Below are 19,961 nucleotides of genomic sequence, written 5' to 3' on the forward strand. Positions count from 1 at the left end.
ATGGTCTGTCAAAACATTATCTCTGGATCTATGGTGAGTGTGTTTTGGAGCCAAGCCCATTAAGGGTTGTGCTGGCAACATGGTGTCAAGACAAGACTTTGTCACCTTCCTCAGCGATTAATGGCATTGATGACCCACTGTTCATTGACCACCAGATACTGGTGTTGTTTGTGGTTGTCTCTCTGATTAATTACTGTAAGACTGTCTGAACAACAAGTAAGATAAGAAATGTAAGACACCATAACAAACACCCAGCAGGTGATCTACTGCTCATGGCAAATACATTTGAAAAATGATCACACAAACACATCAATCTAAATAAAAATCATTTATTTTCATTAATATTATTATCATCATTCTACCTAGAGCAGAGAAAAGGTCCACCATGCCACTTCAGTACTACAGTGTGTGGAGGCTGAGCTCAGGTCTGCCTAGGGGCTGAATACTGAACACAGACAGACAGACAGACAGACAGACAGACCGACAGACCGAGGGGGAGGGAGGGCAGGGGGCAGGCTCACGCTCCTTTTCATTCTCCATGCTTAGTTTAACGAGGGAGGGGGGCCAAAGGGGGGGATAATGACAGGAAAGGATCCTTTTTTTCTAGTCTTTGAAAATTTTCTGTTTACCTATTGATAAGAGGAAGGGAGGGCAGGGGCAGCAGTGAGACATCAGGCATCAAGCTCATTGGTCTGGCTGCTTCACTGGGCAAGCCAACCATACACTGACACAGAGGAGGGTGTGAGTATGTGTGTGTTCATGTATGTGTGTGCGCCCGAATGAACATCTTTGAGTGTGTTACTGGTCGGCGGTGCTTTGATCCATTGTCACTGTACACTTGAAGAGGTTTCTGCCACAAAGGGGTAAAAAGTTGAGGTAACAAATGTTCTTCTGAAAGACAAAAAGGGAACAGAAATGATACTGTTGATGCTTATTTATTTTAAGAATTATAAAAGTGATTTTATTGAAAATTTTTAAATAGCAGCGTTAACCCAGAGCAATAGAATAATTGAGAACAATGGAACAATTTAGAACAATGGAACAACTTCACTGAACCTGCTTGAACACCTGACACTGAGCTAAATTTTGCTCAGACCAAAAGAATGTCAATATTTACAATAGACCAGTGTTTGTGTTTCTCTCACTCACCTGCTTTCATCGAGCTGTAGTGGATCCACTGGACACCATATTGCCATCCGCATTTGAGAGAGACTGTTCCTTCAGCACAGGATCTGTGTAGAAGAGTCATCATGTTAAAGATCATATCCCCTTTCCTCAATGCCATAATAACTGGCACTCCACAACAGAGGTAGTCAGCAGGAGTGTTCATTTTGAGCTACTCACAGAAGTAGGGGTGCTCCATGGCCTCTGTGGCCGTCAGTCTCTGCTGGTGGTCGTAGCGCAGCAGCTTATCCAGCAGGTCCAGAGCCTCAGGGCTCACCAGGTGCTGGTTCTCTGTCTGGACAAACTGCTCCCAGCGTTTCCGTGTCTGCCTGAGGGGGGAGACAGAGAGCTAACTTACCCCAGGCTGTCACTTCAATACAACAGTATTATCACCTGGGAAAGAATGTTTCCTTTTCTGGATCCAGAGGGCCACTGTCTGACAGGTTTTAAATAAAGATGGTCTAAATCTATAGTGATTCATCTAGGGTAGTATTGGTACTTGTGTGGAACTGACCCATCTCTAACCTCTATAGTCTACACTCAGTTAAGGTAAATACAGTGCCTTCAGAAATTATTCACACAACTTGACTTTTTCTACATTTTGTTGTTAAATTAATGTTAAGACATTTTTACAAATTAATTAAAAATGAAAAGCTGAAATGTCTTGATTGAATAAGTATTCAACCCCTTTGTTATGGCAAGCCTAAATAAGTTCAGGAGTAAAAATGAGCTTAACAAGTCACATAAAAAGTTGCATGGACTCACTGTGTGCAATAATAGTGTTAAACATGATTTTTGAATGACTACCTCATCTCTGTACCCCACACATACAATTATCTGTAAGGTCCCTCAGTCAAGCAGTGAATTTCAAACACAGATTCAACCCCAAAGACCATGTAGGTTTTCCAATGCCTCGCAAAGAAGGGCATCTATTGGTAGATGGGTAAAAAAAATAAGTACACATTGAATATCCCTTTGAGCATGGTGAAGTTATTCATTACACTTTGGATGGTGTATCAATACACCCAGTCACTACAAAGATACAGGCGTCCTTCCTAACTCAGTTGCCAGAGAGGAAGGAAACCGCTCAGGGATTTCACCATGAGGCCAATGGTGACTTTAAAACAGTTACAGAGTTTAATGGCTGTGATAGGAGAAAACTGAGGATGGATCAACAACATTGTAGTTCCTCCACAATACTAACCTAAATGACAGAGTGAAAAGGAAACCTGTACATAATACAAATATTCCAAAACATGCATCCTGTTTGCAATAAGGCACTAAAGTAAACCTGCAAAAAATGTGGCAAAGAAATGAACTTTATGTTCTGAATATTAAACATTATGTTTGGGGCAAATCCAACACAACACATCACTGGGTACCACTCTTCATATTTTCAAGCATGGTGGTGGCTGCATCATGTTATGGGTATGCTTGTCATCGGCAAGGACTAGGCAGTAAAAAATTAAAAATAAAACAAATGGAATATAGCTAAGCACAGGCAAAGTCCTAGAGGAAAATCTGGTTCCGTCTGCTTTCCTGGGAGACAAATTAACCTTTCAACAGGACAATAACCTAAAACACAAGGCCAAATATACACTGGAGTTGCTTACCAAGACGACATTGAATGTTCCTGAGTGGCCTAGTTACAGTTCTGATCAAAAAAATTGGCTTGAAAATCTATGCAAGACTTGAAAATTATCAACAACCAACTTCACAGATCTTGAAGAATATATATATATTTTTTAAAGTGCAAATATTGTACAATAGGTGTGCAAAGCTTAGAGGCTTCCCCAGAAAGACTCACAGCTGTAATCGTAACATGAATGGAGTCAAAGGTGGGAACACTTATGTAAATTAAATATTTATGTATTTACATATACATTTCCTAACATTTCTAAAAACATGTTTTCACTTTGTCATTATGGGGTATTGTGTGTAGATGGGTGAGAAAAAAATAATATTTAGTCCATTTTGAATTCAGGCTGTAATACAACAAAATGTGGAATATGTCAAGGGGTATGAATACTTTCTGAAAGCACTGTACATGTCTCAATGACACTCCCTGTTGGTACTCACTGGCCAAGAAGGTCCTTGAAGCGTGGGTCCAGTTCAATGTGGTATTTGCGCAGGTAACCAAAAAGCTCATCTGTCCCCAGGACTTTGGCAATTCGGACCAGCTGAAATCAGAACAGTGACAATTTCACATAAGTGTCTCTGTTTGTCTTAGGGAGTATTTGTTCATATACAAGCTAATTTGGTAAGTACGTGTTATCATCAGGTAGTGAATGTGTTATCTGCTCTAATAGATTGTAGCAGTCAGTGTTATCATACTATGAGACAGGTCTAGATTAGACAAGTTAGGAGTTATATTGGGTGGAATAAGATGGGTTGTAGTGAGACTAAAGGATGTTTGGTAGTGACAATAGAAAGGGAATGTCAGTTCAGTGGTAAATTAATTGGATACCTGATCATAATTATCCTGGCCATGGAAGAAGGGCTCTTTCTGGAAGATCATACTGGCCAGCATGCAGCCCAGACTCCACATGTCCAAACTATAGTCATACATCTGACAGGAAACCACAGAACGCTTCAGTTACGGTTATACATCCATATACAAACAGCTACCAATTACAATTAAATTGGAACACAATAACATCACTGGAGCACTTTTAATTTACAGGATGACCGTGTGTCGGTGTGTGTGTTTTTGCTTGCATGTGCTGGGGATTTACCTGGTAATCCACCAGTAACTCAGGTCCCTTAAAGTAGCGAGATGCTACTCTGACATTGTATTCCTGTGCAGGATGGTAGAATTCTGCAAGGCCCCAGTCTATCAGGCGTAGCTGCAACACAAAAACACAAACCACATAGTGTTAGAATAGAAACCACATAGAAAATGTGGCACACAAGGGAAATTGCTGCTGCTACTAAAAAATACATCAGTATTGCAATCCTGTATGTGTCCTGATGCCATCTGGTGGCAATGAGAAACTTGTATTTGACAAAGACTAAAAGAGTTCAACTTCCATTCAATATTGGTGAAGAAATAATTGAAGTCACTTCAGACAAATCGGACAAATTTATGTAAGCTTTGTAGACTTTTCAAACAGCTTGAGCAGAGCCGAATAACTTTTGTACCAGACACATAACAACATCTGCTAACCACGTGTATGTGACCAATACATTTGGACTCCTAGATCTTACCAAGTTTCTACACAATTAAGGTTGAAAAAGGTTAAGAGCTCCCCCTACCTTCCTCATCTGGTGGTCAATCATCACATTGTGGGGCTTGACGTCACGGTGCATAATACCCATACTGTGGCAGTAGTCCAGAGCCTGAAAGCACAAAGACCCAAATCATGTCAGAGACAGCGAAATAATGACTAGACACCACAAACTAATCCCACAGTTAGGAAGGTAAAAATGTAGGACTGGGAGTACATGTGAAAACACACAGGGGGTAAAACTGCAAGGCTCACCTTTAGTAGTTCATACATGTAAAAACGTATATCAAAATCTGTTAACTTCTGGTAGAGCTCCTGGGGAGAGAAGAAAAGTTTTAGATTTAATTTTCAGAAAGCAAGTATGTGATGCATGCATCCATGATGAAACACTGTTTAACAAAACACTTTCAACCAACCAACCAAACAGACAGTAACATACAGAAACACAATGCTATGCTAAGTCATGGCTACCAACATGGTATTTGAAACTAATAAGCTATATAAGCCTTATTGGGTAACATGACCAAGTTTCCCAGTCATTACACCATCCCAAACCAGTAAAACCCCATGCCTAGAGGGAAATTAATCTACCTTAAAATCTGTGTTATTGATGCATTCAAAGACAAGAGCAGGCGTTCGGGACTGCAGAGAGATATGAGAGAGAGAGAGAGAGAGAGAGAGATATGAGAGAGAGAGAGAGATATGAGAGAGAGAGAGAGAGAGAGAGAGAGAGAGAGAGAGAGAGAGAGAGAGAGAGAGAGAGAGAGAGAGAGAGAGAGAGAGAGAACAAATAGAGGGGGGGGAAAAAATCAGAAAAACTTGGAAATATTCCAATCTCATTGATAAATCAAACATTAAAAATGACATCAGTCAATGAGCCATATTTACTGGGAGGAAAAGGTAGAGCACACATCATTGTGCAGTGGCTTAACACCCATCACACACACAGCAGAAGCACATCAACATGAAAGAATCACATCTCAATTTTGTTCCCGGCTGCTATTGCAATCATGTGTTTTGTAATTAAAGATAAAGCCATGTTAATATTAGCCTCATTAATTCCCATGATCATAATTCCCATTTATTTGATTGTAGGCAGCAGCATACATTTGATAATTTGATCAGGTAATTGTATATGTTGGGTATCCATCTCCCTTGCATTCATAAACAATATTCTCAAAATAACCCTGCCAAAATGTAAGAAAGACAGTCCTGTTTCACCTGCTTTTAGATCATTAGTCAGTTAATTTAGTTAGTCTACCACTTAATCTGTGAGTAAGACGACTATTTTGCAGAACTTTCAAACAGTCTAGTGAACCTCACTAAAATAATATCAAACACGTTCACAATCTGTAAAGGAAATTGTGCTGATATTATAAAGTGTAAGAATGTTAATTCAACAGCCATTATATCAACAGCCATTACATGTATAGGAACATTCACGAAATGGATTCACAATGTAAACAAATCTGATCTTTGAAGGGGTAAGGAAGTGGCCAGGTACTCAGGTGACTAAGAACTAGCCCATGGCTAGAAGAAAGCAGAGCTGTAAGACATACCACAGGGTCTTTCACTGTGTCCACCAATCGGATGATGTTGGTTCCCCCTCGCAGATTCTCCAGAATCTTGATTTCGCGCTTGATTTTCTTTTTCTTGACAGGCTAATCAGGGTCATAATAACAGAGACACCCAATCAGACCAGGATGTAGCCTAAACGTTTGACCATTCAGGATGTGACTTCATTTATAACAACGTATAGCCTAACTGTAATGGTGACAGCATCATCCAGGTGTCCACCTTACCTAGATACTTCTACTTATAGGTTTTCCTGGTTGATTCTTACTTAGACTATGTGTTTATAGAAAACAGACCACAAATCCACCTCTACTGGGCCATACAGACAAACAAAGCAGCCCTTGAACAACTTACCTTGAGGATCTTGACCACCACCTTCTCATTGTTGTTGATGTTGATGGCCTCAAAGACCTCACTGTACTTCCCCCTGCCGAGCTTCCGCACCAACTGGTAGTCTTCCTGGTTACTAGAGGAGAAATGGAGCATAGGGGAACAGATACAGTGCCTTCAGAAAGTATTCATACTCCTTGGCTTATTCCACATTTTGTTGTGTTACAGCCTGAAATCAAAATGGATTAAATCGATGTTTTCCCCTCACCCATGTACACAACACCCCATAATGTCAAAGTGAAAACATGTTAAAATATTTTTTTGCAAAATGATTGAAAATGAAATACAGGTACAGTGCATTCGGAAAGTATTCAGACCCCTTGACTTTTTCCACATTTTGTTATGTTACAGCCTTATTATTGATTAAATAGTTTTTTTCCCTTCATCAATCTACACACAATATCCCATAACGACAAAGAAAAAACAGGTTCTTAGAAATGTTTGCTAATTTATTAAAAATACAAAACTAATATAGCTCTAGAGCTCTGTCAGAGTGACCATCGGGTTCTTGGTCATTTCCGTAACCAAGGCCCTTCTCCCCCGATTGCTCAGTTTGGCCGGGTGGCCAGCTCTAGGAAGAGTCTTGGTGGTTCCAAACGTCTTTAATTTAAGAATGATGGAGGCCACTGTTCTTGGGGACCTTCAATGCTGCCTAATTTTTTTGGTACCCTTCCCCAGATCTGTGCCTCGACACAATCCTGTCTCAGAGCTCTACGGACAATTACTACGATCTCATGGCTTGGTTTTTGCTCTGACATGCACTGTCAACTGTGACGTTATATAGACAGGTGTGTGCCTTTCCAAATCATGTCCAATCAATTGAATTTACCAAAGGTGGACTCCAATCAAGTTATAGAAACATCTCAAGGATGATCAATGGAAACAGGATGCACCTGAGCTCAATTTCGAGTTTCATAGCAAAGGGTCTGAATACTTATGTAAATAAGGTATTTCTATTTTTATTTTTTTTATACATTTGCAAACATTTCAAAAAACCTGTTTTCACTTTGTCATTATGGGGTATTGTGTATAGATTGATGAGAAGAAAAAAAGATTTAATCAATTTTAGAATAAGGCTGTAACGTAACAAAATGTAGAAAAAGTCCAGGAGTCTGAATACTTTCCGAATGCACTGTACATAACATTTACATAAGTATTCACACCCCTGAGTGAATACTTTACAGAAGCGATTACAGCTCTGCGTCTTTTTGGGTAAGTCTCTAAGACCTTTCCACACCTAGATTGTGCAACATTTGCCCATTATTCTTTTAAACAATTATTCAAGCTCTATCAAATTGGTTGTTGATCATTGCTAGACAACCATTTTCAGGTCTTGCCATAGATTTTCAAGTAGATTTAAGTCAAAACTGTAACTCGGCCACTCAGGAACAGTCACGGTATTCTTGGTAAGCAAATCCAGTGTAGATTTGGCCTTGTATTTTAGGTTATTGTCCTGCTAAAAGGTGAATTGATCTACATTTACAATTACATTTTAGTCATTTAGCAGATCTCCCAGTGTCTGGTGGAAAGCAGACTAAACCAGGTTTTCCTCTTGGATTTTGCCTGTGCTTAGCTCCATTCCATTTCCTTTTTATCCTGAAAATCTCCCGTCTTTAACGATTACTAGCATACCCATAACATGATGCAGCCACCACTATACTTGAAAATATGGAGAGTGGTACTCAGTAATGTGTTGTATTGGATTTTCCCCAAACATAACACTTTGTATTCAGGACAAAAAGTTGAATTTTTTGCCACATTTTTTGCAGTATTACTGCGGTTTCCTTCCTCTCCGGCAACCGAGTTAGGAAGGACGCCTGTATCATTGTAGTGACTGGGCGTATTGATACACTACCCAAGGTGTAATCAATAATTGTATGTACAGTGAGGGGAAAAAAGTATTTGATCCCCTGCTGATTTTGTACGTTTGCCCACTGACAAAGAAATTATCAGTCTATAATTTTAATGGTAGGTTTATTTGAACAGTGAGAGACAGAATAACAAAAAAATCCAGAAAAACGCATGTCAAAAATGTTATAAATTGATTTGCATTTTAATGAGGGAAATAAGTATTTGACCCCTCTGCAAAACATGATTTAGTACTTGGTGGCAAAACCCTTGTTGGCAATCACAGAGGTCAGACGTTTTCTTGTAGTTGGCCACCAGGTTTGCACACATCTCAGCAGGGATTTTGTTCCACTCCTCTTTGCAGATCTTCTCCAAGTCATTAAGGTTTCGAGGCTGACGTTTGGCACCTCAAACCTTCAGCTCCCTCCACAGATTGTCTATGGGATTAAGGTCTGGAGACTGGCTAGGCCACTCCAGGACCTTAATGTGCTTCTTCTCGAGCCACTCCTTTGTTGCCTTGTCTGTGTGTTTTGGGTCATTGTTATGCTGGAATACCCATCCACAACCCATTTTCAATGCCCTGGCTGAGGGAAGGAGGTTCTCACCCAAGATTTGACGGTACATGGCCCCGTCCATCGTCCCTTTGATGCGGTGAAGTTGTCCTGTCCCCTTAGCAGAAAAACACCCCCAAAGCATAATGTTTCCACCTCCATGTTTGACGGTGGGGATGGTGTTCTTGGGGTCATAGGCAGCATTCTTCCTCCTCCAAACACGGCAAGTTGGGTTGATGCCAAAGAGCTCGATTTTGGTCTCATCTCACCACAACACTTTCACCCAGTTCTCCTCTGAATCATTCAGATGTTCATTGGCAAACTTCAGACGGCCCTGTATATGTGCTTTCTTGAGCAGAGGGACCTTGCGGGCGCTGCAGGATTTCAGTCCTTCACGGCGTAGTGTGTTACCAATTGTTTTCTTGGTGACTATGGTCCCAGCTGCCTTGAGATCATTGACAAGATCCTCCCGTGTAGGTCTGGGCTGATTCCTCACTGTTCTCATGATCATTGCAACTCCACGAGGTGAGATCTTGCATGGAGCCCCAGGCCGAGGGAGATTGACAGTTATTTTGTGTTTCTTCCATTTGTGAATTATCGCACCAACTGTTGTCACCTTCTCACCAAGCTGCTTGGCGATGGTCTTGTAGCCCATTCCAGCCTTGTGTAGGTCTACAATCTTGTCCCTGATATCCTTGGAGAGCACTTTGGTCTTGGCCATGGTGGAGAGTTTGGAATCTGATTGATTGATTGCTTCTGTGGACATGTGTGTTTTATACAGGTAACAAACTGAGATTAGGAGCACTCCCTTTAAGAGTGTGCTCCTAATCTCAGCTCGCTACCTGTATAAAAGAGCCAGAAATCCTTCTGATTGAGAGGGGTCAAATACTTATCTCCCTCATTAAAATGCAAATCAATTTATAACATTTTTTACATGTGTTTTTCTGGATTTTGTTGTTATTTATGTCTCTCACTGTTCAAATAAACCTACCATTAAAATTATAGACTGATCATTTCTTTGTCAGTGGGCAAATGTACAAAATCAGCAGGGGATCAAATACTTTTTTCCCCCTCACTGTATGTGTGCAGTACAGAGATGGGGTAGTCATTCAAAAATATATATTTGTTTTTATTGTAAATCAGCTGCAAGTTATTTTAATTTTGGAAATCTGTTCCAAAGTATTCTCACGGTATTAGACAGGTCTAGAGAGTTTGTGTCAAGAACTGCAACACTGCTAGGTTTTTCACGTTCAAACGTTTCCTGTGTGTATCAGGAATTTTTTTTTTTTTTTTTTTTTTTGGGTCCACCACCCAAAGGAAATCCAGCCAACTTGACACAGCCATGGGAAGCATTGGAGTCAACATGGGCCAGTGGAATGCTTTCGACACCTTGTAGGGTCCATGCGCAACGAGTTAAGGCAAAAGGGGGGGTTGCAACTCAACATTAGGAAGGCTTTCCTAATGTTTTGTACACTCAGTGTATGTGATCGTACACAAATGCAAGCAAGGTTAGAAATTAGGTTTTAGTCAAATATTATTTATGTTTGGACTTTTTATTGTTAGACATAAAAGACTGTAAAAACACCAGCAAATTAGCTCTACGTGATTTTCAATTTGGAAATCTGTTCCATAGAATTCCCACGCATAATAAAGAGATGTATGTTATTGTATACAAATTTAAGCAAGGTTTGAAAGTATTATGCTTTAGTCAAATATTATATATGTTTGGGCTTCTTGCGGTCAATTTGCAGTCTACAAATGATTTGTAATCATGTTTTGGCCCCCTGACCATCCGCTCAAGAAAGAAAATGGTCCCGCGGCTGAATCTAGTTGATGATCCCTGGCCCAAAGTCATTGCACACAGCACAGCCAAAAAGACAACATGAGGACAAACGGCATAAACGGTCATAAAAAAAAAAAAAGACTAAAATAATAATAACGTTGATTCTTGCGATACAGGCATTTGAATTAATTTGATATATCGCCCAGCCCTAACTCAAAGATGTCTGCAGAAATAATGGGATGTCAGCCATTTTGGTTATTGAACTAGAACGGAATTACATCATGGGTCCATGATCTGTACTACACGGAAATGCATCATTATTTATATGAATGTCATTCTCCTCATGTTTCACTGTATTGTACTGTACCACTGTCCTGTATTGGACTGTAATCTACTGTGCTCTACTCACTGTACTGTGCTCTACTCACTCAGGCCCTCCTTCCAGCATTGGGGAACATCCCGCGCCCCTCCCCCCCCCTGCACGCACACCACGTCTATTTCTATGGGCACAAGCACTGTTCACAACCCTCTTGTTGTTGCAGGTTTTAAGCTTATTTTCTGCAATTCTACACATTTTGTCATGTGGTGCAGAGAAAATGTTGCAGTTTTAAAGCCCAACAAAATCTATGGGCAAAAAAACCTAGCTAAAAACGTTAGCTGACATGGGCTAGTTGATCTGGACATTTCTGACAAGTTATAAATAGCTCTCCAAGGTATGAAATTACTGACATGACAAGAGGAAAACTGATGATGCACTACCCAATTTCGAACTTGCACCATGAGCATTCTACAATTACAACTTTCAAGAGTAAGTTGAACGCCGGACTGAGTTAGACAGGTCTAAAGAAGCATAATATGAAGAAACTGTAGTCTATTTCAGACTAACAGAATAGCATACTCTGAGTTGTCCTTATGTTAGGTCCTGATCTGGCTATGCCAAATGGCTGTGGCCTACACTAGTTCATTTAGCAGACAAGATTTGCTTAGAATTCCGTGGCATTATTTTATAGTATGAAGAATACAATTGAATAAGCTGAATAAAATAAAGGACATTTTCTCTAAACGATTTGAGGGAGTGCGCACATGCGGCAATTCTGTGTTGAGCGGTTAACAAATAAATAAGTATTCCTATATGCTTAATTTAGAGTTATTAATGTAACTTTAGTTGTTCTACAAACGCTGGCCTATCTGTTTTGATATTTAATACATTGTAAGGCTGCATGATGCAACTCTAATGATGATTTGAAAATAGTCGCTTGAAAGGCATGAGCTCTGCTTTGTTTTTTGTGCAGGCTGTACACACTACATCAGTCACTCATTCACAATTTGACAAGCACTTGATAATGCCTAGAATTTCCCGGCGGCATCCCCTTTGTGTGGCCGTAACGCACCCTAAAAAAAAACATGCCGTTGTGCCCTTCTCCCAGAGTGCTGCGCGCTCCATCACGTGATCGGGTCTTTCTCACAGGCTACAAGTGAAGACAGACATCGGGGATGCAACTGCGCGTGTCCTTATCCAATTCCGAGGTGCATATTGAAGATATTGGAAGAACTATCCACATGTACTTTTCGTCAGCCAACAAGATAAGTAGGCCTAATGAACAGCAAAAGCACTAGCCTATGAAAATCTACTATCCCCCATAGTACAAAGGTCGACCTATTCTATTCTGTGCGAGAAATAAATATTCCAAACATAGTCTGGGAAAGTTGTGGGATGCGATAGATCCCAAATTAATACAACCACTAGCATCAAAAAAACATTTTTACACAATGTGGCTGATGCAACAGATCAGAATGTTTAGCTTAAAATGTTGATAAACTATTCAGCTATTTCTTCACATTATAAACGCAGCAACGCGCACATGGTAGTAGGCTTTAAACGCAAATGTTCCATTAACGGGAAAACACCATTATCAAAAGTGACCGCAAATGCAATTATGCATGTAATGCTTTTATTATAAAGGTGCATTTCTATGGTGAAAATGATCTTCCCCAAACTTGAAACTCGCGCGCTGCTTATGTATGCCAGTTAGGCTCTACACCCCTTGTAAAGCAGATCAATGTGCTTAATTTTAAGAAGTTATTTGGCCACTTTAGTTGTGATACAAACCTTATTAAAACATACAGGCCGATGGGCTAGGCTACATGAGGTGTGCGACTATGATTCGAAAAAGTCGCAAAAAAAAGGCTTTGTTTCTTATGCTGGGCATCATTCACAAGTGATAATATATCATTCACAAGTGATAGGCTAATATTGTCACCCATCAGACTATTCTTAATTTAATGTTGTCTTTACATATACTAAATAATATATGTGAAATTTGTTTTGATTTAGAATGGGCCATTATCATGCACCTGTATCGAAACAGGGCCAGCGGGAAAAATACATGTAATCTATGCATTTAAATAGCGAATGGAGGACGCTTTTCCCCATGGTATATTTTCATGCCGGCCAGGTAGGCTATACTCCTGTTGTAAATATAAGTAAAGTGCTTAATATTAGGAAAGTTGAGAAATAAATATAGTAGGCCTAGCCTATAGAAAGCTGATCCTCCTCTTTGTAGTAGAGGCCATCACTCTGTTTTCTCACGCAATTGCATAGCCAATTGAAATGTTGCGCAACATGAGCTCATGGGCTCTCATGAAGTGTTTGATTCGATTTTCGAAACATTTGCATTGATGTCAGAGTGATTAGAGGGACAATAGAGTGCCGAGTACCAGGCTGTTAGCAAGTTTGGTAGGCTACGAATGACCATCAGTAGCATCAGAGCTTGGAGAAGCCTAATTACCGTGATTAAACGGTCACGTGGAATTTGACTGCCTTCATGACTCGTGACCGCCAGTGTGGCGGTAATACGATCACTGCAACAGCCCTACTCATGGGTAGGTGTCAGTAAGAGCTGGGAGAAGTAACATTAACTGGAGAGTTAGAAAGAGAGAGAGAGAGAGGCAGAGGGAGAGGTTGTCCAGACTGTTTTAACACTCTTGGTTTGACCACCAGACAGAAAGACAAAGAAAACTGTTATGAGCTGAACATAACAATATGCCAGTGGAAGGGAGGCCAGTAGCAGGTGACCAAACGGTGGTTTGTGACTATTATGATTTCCCATTGTAGCCAATTCAGTTGCAGTAATTCTGTTACCAATTTGGTAACGGAATTACGAGTTTTAATCACTTAATAATTCATAAACAAAATGAATATCAGTAAATTCAATATAACTAATTGGTAGGTATACTATTACTTGTTACGGAATGGCGCCGGAGGGGATGGCTGCCATTTTACAGGCTCCTAACCAATTGTGCTATTTTGTGTGGTTTTTTTTGCATTGTTTGTAACTTATTTTGTACATAATGTTGATGCTACCGTCTCTTATGACCGAAAAGAGCTTCTGGATATCAGAACAGCGACTACTCACCTTGAACTGGACAAAGATTTTTTATTTTATGAGTCGGACGTGAAGGATATAATTTCGCTCCCAGACAAGGCCCAAATCCCCGTCATTCTCATGAAGAAAATAAGGAAATACAGGAGGCAGAGATCAGGGTGCTGTGTGAGAATTTGTCAGGGAGTGGGTAACCCGCCTCTACCATCCATTCTATTATCCAATGTGCAATCACTGAAGAATAAACTGGATGAGCTCCATTCGAGACTATCCTATCAACGGGACATTAAAAACTGTAATATCTTATGTTTCACAGAGTCGTGGCTGAACGACGACACAGATAATATACAGTTGGCTGGGTTTTCCGTGCATCGGCAGGACAGAACACCTATGTCTGGTAAGACTAGGGGTGGGGGTGTGTGTCTATTCGTCAATAACAGATGGTGCGCGATGTCTAATATTAAGGTAGTCTCGAGGTATTGCTCACCTGAGGTAGAGTATCTCATGATAAGCTGTAGACCACACTATCTACCAAGAGAGTTTTCATCTATATTTCATAGCCGTCTATTTACCACCACAAACTGTCGCTGGCACTAAGACCACACTCAACGAGCTGTATAAGGCCATAAGCAAACAAGAAAATGCTCATCCAGAAGCGGCGCTCATAGTGGCCGGGACTTTAATGCAGGCAAACTTAAATCTGTTTTACCTCTTTTCTACCAGCATGTCACATGTGCAACCAGAGGGGAAAAAAACTCTAGACCACCTTAACTCCACACACAGAGATGCATACAAAAGGTCTCCCTTCATTTGGCAAATCTGACCATAATTCTATCCTCCTGATTCCTACAGGCTAAAACTAAAGCAGGAAGCACCAGTGACTCGCTCAATAAGTAAGTGGTCAGATGAGGCGGATGCTAAGCAACAGGACTGTTTTTCTAGCACAGACTGGAATATGTTCCAGAATTCATCCAATGGCATTGAGGAGTATACCACCTCAGTCACCGGCTTCATCAATAAGTGCATCGATGACGTCGTCCCCACAGTGACCGTACGTACATACCCCAACCAGAAGCCATGAATTACAGGCAACATCCGCGCCGAGCTAAAGGCTAGAGCTGCCGCTTTCAAGGAGCGGGACACTAATCCGGACGCTTATAAGACATCCCGCTATGCCCTGAGACGAATCATCAAACAGGCAAAGCGTCAATACAGGACTAAGATTGAATCCTACTACACCATCTCTGATGCTCGTCGGATGTGGCAGGGCTTGCAAACTATTATGGACTACAAAGGGAAACCCAGCCGCGAGCTGCCCAGTGACGTGAGCCTACCAGACGGGCTAAATACCTTTTATGCTAGCTTCGAGGCAAGCAACACTGAAACATGCATGAGAGCACCAGCTGTTCCGGATGACTGTGTGATCACGCTCTCCATAGCCGATGTGAGCAAGACCTTTAAACAGGTCAACATTCACAAGGCGGATTACCAGGACGTGTACTCAAAGCATGCGCGGACCAACTGGCAAGTGTCTTCACTGACATTTTCAAAATCTCCCTGACCGAGTCTATAATACCTACATGTTTCAAGTGCCCAAGAAAACGAAGGTAACCTGCCTAAATGACTACCGCCCCGTAGTACTCACGTTGGTAGCCATGAAGTGCTTTGAAAGGCTGGTCATGGCTCATATCAACACCATCATCCCGGAAACCCTAGACCCACTCCAATTCACATACCGCCCCAACAGATCCACAGACGACACAATCTCAATCGCACTCCACACTGCCCTTTCCCACCTGGACAAAAGGAACACCTATGTGAGAATGCTGTTCATTGACTACAGTTCAGCGTTCAACACCATAGTGCTCAAAAGCTCATCAATAAGCTAAGGACCCTGGGACTAAACACCTGCAACTGGATCCTGGACTTCCTGACAGGCCGCCCCAAGGTGGTAAGGGTAGGCAACAACACATCTGCCACGCTGATCCTCAACACGGGGGCCCCTCAGGGGTGCGTGCTTAGTCCCCTCCTGTACTCCCTGTTCACCCACGACTGTGTGGCCAAGCACGACTCCAACACCATCATTAAGTTTGCTGATGACACAACGGTGGTTGGCCTGATCACCGACAACGATGAGACAGCCTATAGGGAGGAGGTCAGAGACCTGGCAGTGTGGTGCCAGGACAACAACCTCTCCCTCAACGTGAGCAAGACAATGGAGATGATCGTGGACTACAGGAAAAGGAGGACCGAACACGCCCCAATTCACATCGACGGGCTGTAATGGAGCGGGTCGAGAGTTTCAAGTTCCTTGGTGTCCAAATCACCAACAAACTATCATGGTCCAAACACACCAAGAAAGTTGTGAAGAGGGCCCCAGATCCTCAAAAGGTTATACAGCTGCACCATCGAGAGGATCCTGACCGGTTGCATCAGCACCTGGTATGGCAACTGCTCGGCATCCGACCGTAAGGCGCTACAGAGGGTAGTGAGTACAGCCCAGTACATCACTGGGGCCAAGCTTCCTGCCATCCAGGAGCTATATACTAGGCGGTGCCAGAGGAAGGCCACAAAAATGGTCAAAGACTCCAGTCACCCAAGTCATAGACTGTTCTCTCTGCTACCGCACGGCAAGCGGTACCAGAGTGCCAAGTCTAGGTCCAAAATTTTCCTTAACAGCTTCAACCCCCAAGTCATAAGACTGCTGAACAATTAATCTAATGGCCACCCGGACTATTTGCATTGAACCCCCCCCCCCCCCCTTTGTTTTTACACTGCTGTCACTCGCTGTTTATTATCTATGCATAGTCACTTTACTCCTACCTACATGTAGAAATTATCTCGACTAACCTGTACCCCTGCACATTGACTCGGTACCAGTACCCCCTGTATATAGCCTCATTATTGTTATTTTATTGCGTAACTTTTTTTAAACTTGAGTTTATTTAGTAAATATTTTCTTAACTGTATTTTCTTAAAACTACATTGTTGGTTAAGGGCTTGTAAGTAAGCATTTCACAGTAAGGTCTACAACTGTTGTATTCGGCGCATGTGACAAATACAATTTTATTTTACTTGAACTTTCATTATCCTCCCTCCTTATGAGGGAGAGAAATTAGAAAATATCTTAAAAGATATGAGTTTTTGGTAACGGAATTACAAGGCAATATTTCTTAAATATACAGAAGGTAAAACATTTCTCTAAAAATAAAGTGTTGATATTAGTTGGCATGGGTCTTTATGTCAACATTGTGTTTTGATGCATTTCTGATACCTTTTAAGACTTTTTCTAGTAGATGTTTTCTAAGACCCCTTTTCCATCTGTTTATCCAGAAATCAAAGCCTTTACTTATGCCTAATTTTTAAGATTGAAAAATGTATCTATGCCTTCATTTCCCCAAAATATAGACTTAGCTTTCATTTGACAACCAATTTGATATGCTCCTATGAACTTCACATGTTGGTGCTTATGTGGAAATATCGAAAAGGAAAATATAGGAAAGTAGAAAATAAATAGGAAGTATGCTACAGTAGTAAAATTCACAAGCGTCATTCGGTGCTGCCCTGTCAGCGTCAACTGCCAGCTAGGGCTGCTCGATCTTGCAGATTGATGATTTTCCCATCCCAATCAAGAGTGCAGGACAATCTGAACATGCTACGCGCAGACTCACATAACCATGCACGTTCCCGACAAAACTTTAGGTCTCCAAAATACATAATATTCTCCAAATAAAGATTGAAATAGTTTTCAAAAGACGCCTTATTCATACTCCTTTATTATTATGATGATATCTAATATATCAATAGAATACACATTTATTGACATAAACAGTTTTATCATACGGTTGATAAAGCATTTGCCAATAAACTACTAAATAGTGCATTATGATGTTTAGAAATTCCAGACCAAGATATTAAAACATCTCACCTCCAACTAGGCACGTGGGCTTCATAGTCCCAATATTCCCTGCTCTTCAAAGTGTTGACATCGGCGTACACCCGAGATTTACTGCCGGCCGCCGGGCCGGGCATTGCGAGCACAGTCTGTGTGGAGGATTCGATTGCCACAGAGCTCTTCTGCTGGCAACACAGACCACCGTCTTCGTGTCGGAGCCGGGGTCTCGCGCTGTCCGAGTAGGGGGCGGGGGTTCCTATTATCTGATATCTTCCCCACGAAAGATGACCACGGTGTGCTGCGAACAGTTACCGCTGATTGTCAGAAGCAGCTAAAACGAATGGGGCTCCAAGGTTGATGATGGATAAGGGGAGGAGAGGGGCCGTCAGATATAGCCAGTGAACGCTAAAACGGCTGAGATGACAATTAAAATGAAGTGTTGAGGTAGAAACGTAAATTCACGAACTGATACTATTTACGTAAAATAAAAGGTTAATCATTGTATTAAAACTGACCGAGATGCCAGGCTTTGGGGGGTTTATGAATGAAAGTATTGCGGGTTAAACCCCCCACCCCCCTAGAGGGCCTTAAATCCCGAATCCGGAGCAGGGATCCTACCAGAATAGTCTTGCGATGGCCCTCCCAAGTCAACAATCTTCCAGCGGTGTGGTTTGAGGTGATGGGGAGGAATTGAATGGGAAAGTTGGGTTTTACAGCTCACCCCTAGCTACGGGGTATTGACTAGTAGCTACAGGCGGTTAGAGAGGGGGTGGAGTAGAAATCGATGTTGTTAGCTAGTATGCTAACGCAGAGAGAATTGCACCACCGTTGAGCGCCGGTGCAGTGCACCCTCGCCGGGGCGTGTAGCATATGAAAGCGGAGGGAAGACCACTTCAAAATCCCTTGAAAAGCCTGTTGGAGGTCGGGTTTTGAGGCTTTCTTTTAGAAACGCCCCGGCCCTTATTCCGAACCGCAGGGAACCGGATTGCGATATAAGGCGCACCCGGAAATGAATATAATCTAGATCAATTTGTTGAATGGCCATATCAAAGACAGTACAGTATGAAGATAGGCTAAAACTGCTTCTCCAATTTAAATCCCCGATCACGTTTGTAGGCGACGTCATGACGAAGTTGGCTAGCAAAGCTCATGCGTAGAGACACGTCATTGGGTCTAATGGTCGTCTCGCGCCGAACTGCGCATGTGCAGGCAGTCATATCAAAGGCACTATTCGATGTAAATATGTTTTTGACAGAAATGTAAAAGTTTCAGTTTATCACTTTCACGAGGTTGGAGTAATAACATGTTAATCTACTTAAGACATTGGCTCGAATCTAGGTTGTGCCTTTAGATTTCGAGAAAATTAACAACTAATAAATACATTTTCACTTCTCTCATTGACTTCTCAAACCCCAGACCCTGGCCAGGTCTGTTAGTTCTGTTCCGCAAGCGTTCCCAGAAGTTTTGTGATGTTGCGCCTCTGGGTTTAGAAACTCTGTGTCCATATGACTCCAGGTTCAGCCAAGGCTGCAGCGCCTTCTAGCGTGTAGGATATACACATGCATTGAAAACAATTGTTCCATCACTAACCACGTTTACACAGTTTTTATGCGAGTAAAATCATACACTTTTTAAAAAATCACGACAGATGTGGTGGAAACAAGTAGTTTCGGTACAATTTTATAAATGGCAACAGATAATTTGTTCGTTTGACATGGTGGGATCTTTTGTGTCGGTAAAATTAATTATGTGAGAAATGGTGGTGGAAACGCCTTTATGCGCAAATATTAATATAATAACCATCATATCAAAGTAAATTTGGAGTCACGCGATTATATGGTGTGTAGTCCTCCCACAATGACTAGGGGAAACCATGCAGGTTATTAGGCTACAGATTAAATAAATTATGATTAACTTCACGGGGTAGTGAAAGTGCACGGTTATCTTGATGCACATTTCCAATAAATATCGAGGGTCTTATTCTGGTGACATGATGATTGTTGCTTGACTGCCGTTTGACAAATACAAATATTATCGCTCTTATCAATAATAATCTTATCATGCAGACTAGCCTACCCGAACTGTATCTGCAAACTGTTGGCTATAGCCATCTGCCAAAACCAGAGTAGACAAATATGCTATTTA

At 41.5% G+C, this 19,961-nt stretch overlaps 1 protein-coding gene across 3 annotated transcripts; it reads right to left on the reverse strand.

Annotated features, from left to right (window-relative positions):
• Positions 1-313: 313 nt before the first annotated feature.
• Positions 314-18,342, reverse strand: LOC311136752 (casein kinase II subunit alpha'). Of its 3 annotated transcripts, none has more exons than XM_084171024.1 (12): positions 17,850-18,342; positions 6,321-6,432; positions 5,951-6,052; positions 4,983-5,033; positions 4,647-4,706; positions 4,420-4,503; positions 3,900-4,010; positions 3,632-3,733; positions 3,244-3,344; positions 1,345-1,493; positions 1,150-1,232; positions 314-891 (listed from the first exon to the last, which is right to left on the reverse strand). In XM_084171024.1, the coding sequence occupies exons 1-11, from the start codon at positions 17,951-17,953 to the stop codon at positions 1,156-1,158; spliced, it is 1,053 nt and encodes a 350-aa protein (XP_084027150.1). In that variant the 5' UTR covers positions 17,954-18,342; the 3' UTR covers positions 314-891; positions 1,150-1,155. The 3 variants fall into 3 exon arrangements, with proteins under 3 accessions (XP_084027150.1, XP_084027151.1, XP_084027152.1); XM_084171025.1 differs by having other exon boundaries at positions 765-850; positions 17,850-18,046; XM_084171026.1 differs by lacking the exon at positions 4,983-5,033 and having other exon boundaries at positions 804-891; positions 17,850-18,046.
• Positions 18,343-19,961: the final 1,619 nt, after the last annotated feature.

The sequence above is a fragment of the Coregonus lavaretus genome (assembly GCF_964263955.1).
Source record: "Coregonus lavaretus genome assembly, chromosome: 11".
Lineage (NCBI taxonomy): Eukaryota > Metazoa > Chordata > Actinopteri > Salmoniformes > Salmonidae > Coregonus > Coregonus lavaretus.